Raw genomic sequence first — 6,025 nt, forward strand, 5'->3', positions numbered from 1 at the left:
TTGATTTAGTTTTTCTCCCATGTTAATGGACGACTAGATGGTGTTTTGTAGATTCTGTTGGTTTTAGAATGTCAAACAAAGCCAACAAAATAGAACTAGTTTGAACTTTGAGCACAGTGGCAATGGTGGACAATCCGAGCTGTCTACCTCCCCAGGTTTTAGTAAGCAACTGCACAGAAAAACATTGGCTAAGCCTGAAACTCATTAGGAGTGGGTGTGTGAACAGTGAAGTGTGTGTCTCGACTTTTTGACCTCGACTTTGATTGACCCTCTGAAGGCTTGCCAGCAGACGGAATGTATAGGGGTGGTTTTGCTTGGAAATGTAGCCAGGAGAGATTTGCATGCCCCTTGTGGGAAACGGGCTTCTGTCAATATTTACAACATACTCAAAAGGCTTTTCTAAAGGCTGATCCAACTGCCACTATCTAGCCATCCACCACTCACTGTAGGTATCTGCCTCTAGCTGTTGATATCTGATGGTTTTTGCTTTTTGTTTGTAGTCATTTCTCAGCTGTTATAGGAAATGAATAACTTCTTGGAAATACTTGAATTATTACAATAACAATTTTTTTAAAAGAGAACTCCCACACCGCGAGAGAACGAGAGAAGGAGAGGAAGTGAGAGAGAAAGAGAGGGGCAGTAGGAAAGGATCTCAGAGGGTTGAGGTTCTTATTCGTGAGAGCCACCAGACAGCAGAGGACATGAAGAGTTTTCCGATTGTGGTTCTTCTACTGGTCGTTGCGCTGGCCCAGGCGGGTGAGTAGTAAGGGTCGGTAAAAATGTGCTTCCATATTACTTGCCAATGTTATCTTTGTGGAAGCCAGTAATGGTACAGTCCTAGTTTGTTACATCTTCTACACTAGTGTTTTTCAACCTGTTGTGGCTACTGCAGGTGGTATGTGCGATTTCATTCTTGAAATAGTCTAATTAATAACAAAAATATATACAATTTTAAAGATATTGATAATTGATAATTGTTCATTTGTAAAAAAAAAAAAAAGTGTTTCTCTGTGGATTTCATCGTTTTCCATTGAAGTTTTGTCTTAATTTGTGTTTGCTTAATAAACACAGCAGTTGTGGTTGCAAACCATTGACCTAGAGCATCTGACCCTCTGGGTGTGAAGATGGTCTAGTCTCTACTATGTTTCATGAGAATGGATTATTTGTTTTTGGGTCCAACCTGTGACCCACAACAATTCAGTATAACTTGAATATATTGTCAAAATGTTATTTAATACATTTTTATTTAACCTTATTTAACCATTTATACTCAAAAAATAAATTGAGGGGTGACCCTCATTTGCTCTGATGTCGAGTCAAACAAATGCAAAGCAAAAACAACAATACATACACAATATACAATGCAAATTTGTCAAATATACAACAACAACATTTTTTTTAAACATTTACACAGAGATGTGGAATGGCTGGAATTAAAATGAAATAAGTGATATAGCTTAATTAAAACAGTTACAGGTAGAGTTTGCCAGATTTAAGTCTAAATATGTCTAAATTGGTTAAAGGATATGAAGGTATTAATTAAAATTTGTTGTTGTAAGTTGTTCCAGGAGTCAGGGGCACTGAAGCTAAAAGCTGTCTTTCCAACCTCAGACCTGACTTGAGGAACATGAAGCATAAGCATGTCAGTGGAGCGTGTCTGAAAAAGCCCATCTGAAATTTGCAGCATTACAGCAAAATAATGGGGAAGCTTCCCGGACAGGGCTTTATAAATAAAATGCTGAGATAGATGTCAAAATGTCAGTTCTGTTTTTCCTGAAAAGTCATGATGGAAATTTCGCTCTTGGTAGTGTAATCACCCACATGCACACACACATATGCATGTGTACACATTTACATATGTAGGGTTCTGTAAGCAAACATGCACATTTGGTTCTATGTTTTTATTAGTGCTGTCAAACAATTAAGATATTTAATCACGATTAATGACATTTATGTCATAGTTAACTCGCAATTAATCGCAATTACTCACACATTTTTATCTATTCTAAATGTCCCTTGATTTATTTTTGTCCCATTCTTTTTCTCTAATTTTAATGCTTTTATCAACGGATTTTATTGAAAACAACATTGGCGTATACTGTTCACTTTCACACTAACATTCTCACTTGGAGCAGTCATTCACACTTGGAGCAAATAATCTCTCACACAATGTAACACTGTCCATCAATAAAAGGGTGAAAAAAAATAATTAAAATGCGCTAAAAAAAAATGGACCCCGTTAAAATAGGTTTGCGTTAACGTTGTTAATAACACGTTTAACTGACAGCACTAGTTTTTATATATCTGTTTCTGTGTGTTTGTGTGTTTGTGTGTGGGGTGTGTGTTTAGAGGGTCGAAAGATCAGGTGTTTTGCTCGATTCGACCTGGTCTCCGGCCAGTGCGAGGAGGAGCTGGGTATGGTGGAGGATGACGATTGCTGTCAGAATCCTCACTACGGTTTCAAAGATGCCGCTGGGGAGTGTCAGTTCTGTGGGTCAGTGTACACACACACACACACACACACACCGACACACACACACTAAAAGGCTATATCCACACAAACATATCCACAGACACGTACAGGGGCACACACAACACACACACATAAATATCCATCCATATATGTGTATGTGTGTGTGTGTGTGTGTGTGTGTAGCTCCTCAGTGTGGACAGCCTGGTCACCATGGTCCAAATGTTGGAACCTGTGCGGTCCAGGGGTGGTCCAGAGAACCAGGAAGTGTCACGGCCTATCAGAGTGCTCCGGTTCCCAGACCACCCTCGAGATGAAACCGTGTAAATCGGACGCCTGCTGCCCAGGTAGGGATGGACCATTCCACATTAGTCTGATTCCAATGGAAAATCACTGTCATTGTACATCATAATTGTATTCTCTTTATTTGAGTCTTTATCAGTAATCTGTTGACTACATGCATGCATTGATTCAACTACCAGGCTACTTCAATATATAAGACACTGAAAACAAAAGTTCAACATTAAGCGACACTGAAAACAAAAGTTCAACATTAAGCGACACTGAAAACAAAAGTTCAACATTAAGCTTTTACGGACCTTTTCATGGGGTAATATTCTTTGAATGGACCTATTTGCATTTCTATGGAATACCACTGCTGTATTTGTATTTGTGTGTGTGCGTGTGTGTGTGTGTGTGTGTGTGTGTGTGTGTGTGTGTGTGTGTGTGTGTGTGTGTGTGTGTGTGTGTGTGTGTGTGTGTGTGTGTGTGTTTTAAACAGCGGCAAAGTGGGAGGACTGGGGTGAGTGGAGCCCTTGCTCCGTATCCTGTGGGAGTGTCCAGGGCCATCGGGAGAGACAGAGGGTGTGTTCCCACTCCACGCCGGGATGTGAACTCACCTGTGTGGGACCCAAATCCCAAACTGAAGCATGTGCCGAATCCCAGCCGTGTCCCGGTGACTAGCCGCCTATTGTCTCTTGTCTCATAATAATGATACCGCTTCAATGAACAGTATCACTATGGGAAGCTACTAGTTGTATATTCATGTACTGTATGTCCTGTCTTCTTCATTCTGTCTCATATTTAGTTTTGGTTGTAAAGCACTGTGTAACCTTCCTTTGAAAGGTGCTATACAAATGGTCTCTTTGTCTTTATGCCTCTCTCTCTCTCAGACACACACACACACACACACTCACTCACTCATATCTTGCATTGAGGTTGATCAGATCTCTCTCTTGCTCTGTAGTTCACGGGGGATGGGCTCCATGGTCGGGTTGGAACCCATGCTCTGATGAGTGCATCCGAGGACCCTTCCGGGAGGATCGGTTAGGGGTCTACCCCACCAGAAGACGAAATCGCTCCTGCTCCAACCCAGCCCCTTCCCAGTCTACCACGCCGGCTGGCAACAACTGCCATGGAAACAGAGAAGAGGTCCAGAACTGCAGCGAACTGCCAAACTGCCCAGGTCAATGGATGGATGGATAGATGGATGGATGGATGTTTCGATGGATAGTTGATAGGTGGATGGATAGATAGATAGACAGCCTATTGATTGAGAAATGGATGAATAGTTGGATGATAGGATAGATAGCTTATTGTATTAAAAAGCGCTAGAGTGCGATTACCAATGCTTCTATCTATCAACGCGTCATCTTTTCATGCATCTTGTCTTGTTTATTTTATTTTCATGGCTCATTTATTTAGTTTTGTGAACACACAAGATGTTTTGTTTTGCAGAGGAATGTTGTCCTACCAAAATCAGTGCGGTGCATTTCTATCTATGTCTTTTTAGCAATATAGTTACAGGAACAAAGAAATAATTACGAAATAAGCCGAGGCATTGTCTGCGTGCAGGGCGATGCGTCTCAGACACATAAACACATTTGCGTTTGAGATACATTTGATATATTCGCTATAGGCCTACTTAATATTTTGACAGAACCCAATTAAATTTTTCTTTGGTGCTATCATGACTGATCGACGCTTCTAGCCAAGCGCCTCTTTCTGGCGAATCAGAGTTTGGATGGCGTTTCTGCCGACCTCGGTTCACATAAGCTCAGGCTTAGCTTCAGTGTCCATTCATCACACACGGATGGGCGCTGGCGTCCTTCGTCCTCCGAGTTGTTCCTTGCATGACTGGGGTATGGATGGATGGATGAATAGCTTGATCGATGGATGGATGGATAGCTATTCAAAGAATGAATAGATGGATCTTTATAAAGACACATGGATGGAGTGAATCACATTGTGACCCGTGGCTGTCGCTGTGTCCATTCAGTGGATGGCAGCTGGGGGGCCTGGGGTCCTCCTGGAGCCTGCTCTACTTCCTGTGGGGAGGGGCTTATGCTAGTGATCAGGCGATGTGACAACCCCACCCCGGAATATGGCGGACAGAACTGTGTCGGCATCAGCACAAAGACAGAAGTCTGCACAAATACCTGTCCAGGTAATGCACCCCCCCCCCACACACACACACACACACACATCAAATATTGATAAGTTATCCAAAAAACAAGCAAAGAATTAGATGAGGCTCACCCCTAGGAGCGGCTGAATCTCTCAGCAAAACCCATATGCCTCTGCATCAATCCTCAAAACAGTCTTGAGTAAATTGAAAAAATTAACACACAGCATAGTTCAGTGCTGTTGATTTCAGTTGATTTCACCTCTTTGCACAATGTGATGTTGCAACATGTGTATTGTGTCAATGTGATGTTGCAACATGTGTATTGTGTCAATATATTGACACAATACACAGTTGATTTCACCTCTTGTGTCAATATATTGACACAATACACATGTTGCAACATCACATTGTGCAATATCAAACCGGAAAATGGAGGAAAGTTTTCGACATTCTCAAGGCTGGTTCTTCACCAAAATATCCAGTGTATTTAGAGGATTCAACTATAATGGAGTTTCACTCACTTTCTAATCCAAGTGTTAAATAGTGTAGCAAATGGCATTCTGCGAAGGATGATTATGACGAGTGGCTGTGTCTTAATGTGCATTTGGAGTGTTCTTAAATCCATCCATGTTTTGGGGACTTCCCTGTTCAGCTTCCAAAAGACATTAACCAATTTTTTTATCCCATGAGTGTGTGTGTATATGTGTGTGTGTGTGTCTTTATGGATGGTTGTGTGTGTGTGTGTGTGTGTGTGTGTGTGTGTGTGTGTGTGTGTGTGTGTCTTTATGTGTGTGTGTGTGTGTGTGTGTGTGTGTGTGTGATCTCCACAGTGCACGGCGTCTGGACCGGGTGGACAGAGTGGGCAGATTGCACGGCTAGCTGTCACTCAAGACGCGACTCCACGAGAAGCCGTTTGCGTTCCTGTTCTAACCCCGCCCCTTCCTCTAATCCCAATGGAAACAAGTGCCTAGGAGAGGTCAGCGAGAGCAAGAAGTGTGATGAGTTACCCAACTGTCCAGGTACACCAGTCTGTCTCTCCATCGGTCTGCCTTGAATGTGTGTCTGTCTGCCTGCTGCTGTGCTTCTCCCCCCTTCTGCTTGCCTGTCAGTCTGACTGTATGTCTGCCTCTCTGTCTTTATCTATCTGC

The 6,025-nt window shown here is 42.3% G+C and overlaps 1 protein-coding gene across 1 annotated transcript in view; it reads left to right on the forward strand.

The window, feature by feature from the left end:
- Positions 1 to 222: 222 nt before the first annotated feature.
- The window catches only part of LOC311380864 (properdin-like), an 8,352-nt gene continuing 2,549 nt past the window's right edge, over positions 223 to 6,025 (forward strand). The window contains exons 1-7 of the mRNA XM_084488418.1: positions 223 to 756; positions 2,350 to 2,494; positions 2,657 to 2,817; positions 3,252 to 3,425; positions 3,717 to 3,935; positions 4,749 to 4,916; positions 5,708 to 5,896. Of these exons, the coding sequence (XP_084344544.1) occupies positions 702 to 756; positions 2,350 to 2,494; positions 2,657 to 2,817; positions 3,252 to 3,425; positions 3,717 to 3,935; positions 4,749 to 4,916; positions 5,708 to 5,896 (1,111 nt within the window). The 5' untranslated portion in view covers positions 223 to 701. The remainder of the gene's footprint in view (positions 757 to 2,349; positions 2,495 to 2,656; positions 2,818 to 3,251; positions 3,426 to 3,716; positions 3,936 to 4,748; positions 4,917 to 5,707; positions 5,897 to 6,025) is intronic.

Source organism: Micromesistius poutassou, assembly GCF_964030765.1.
Source record: "Micromesistius poutassou genome assembly, chromosome: 1".
Lineage (NCBI taxonomy): Eukaryota > Metazoa > Chordata > Actinopteri > Gadiformes > Gadidae > Micromesistius > Micromesistius poutassou.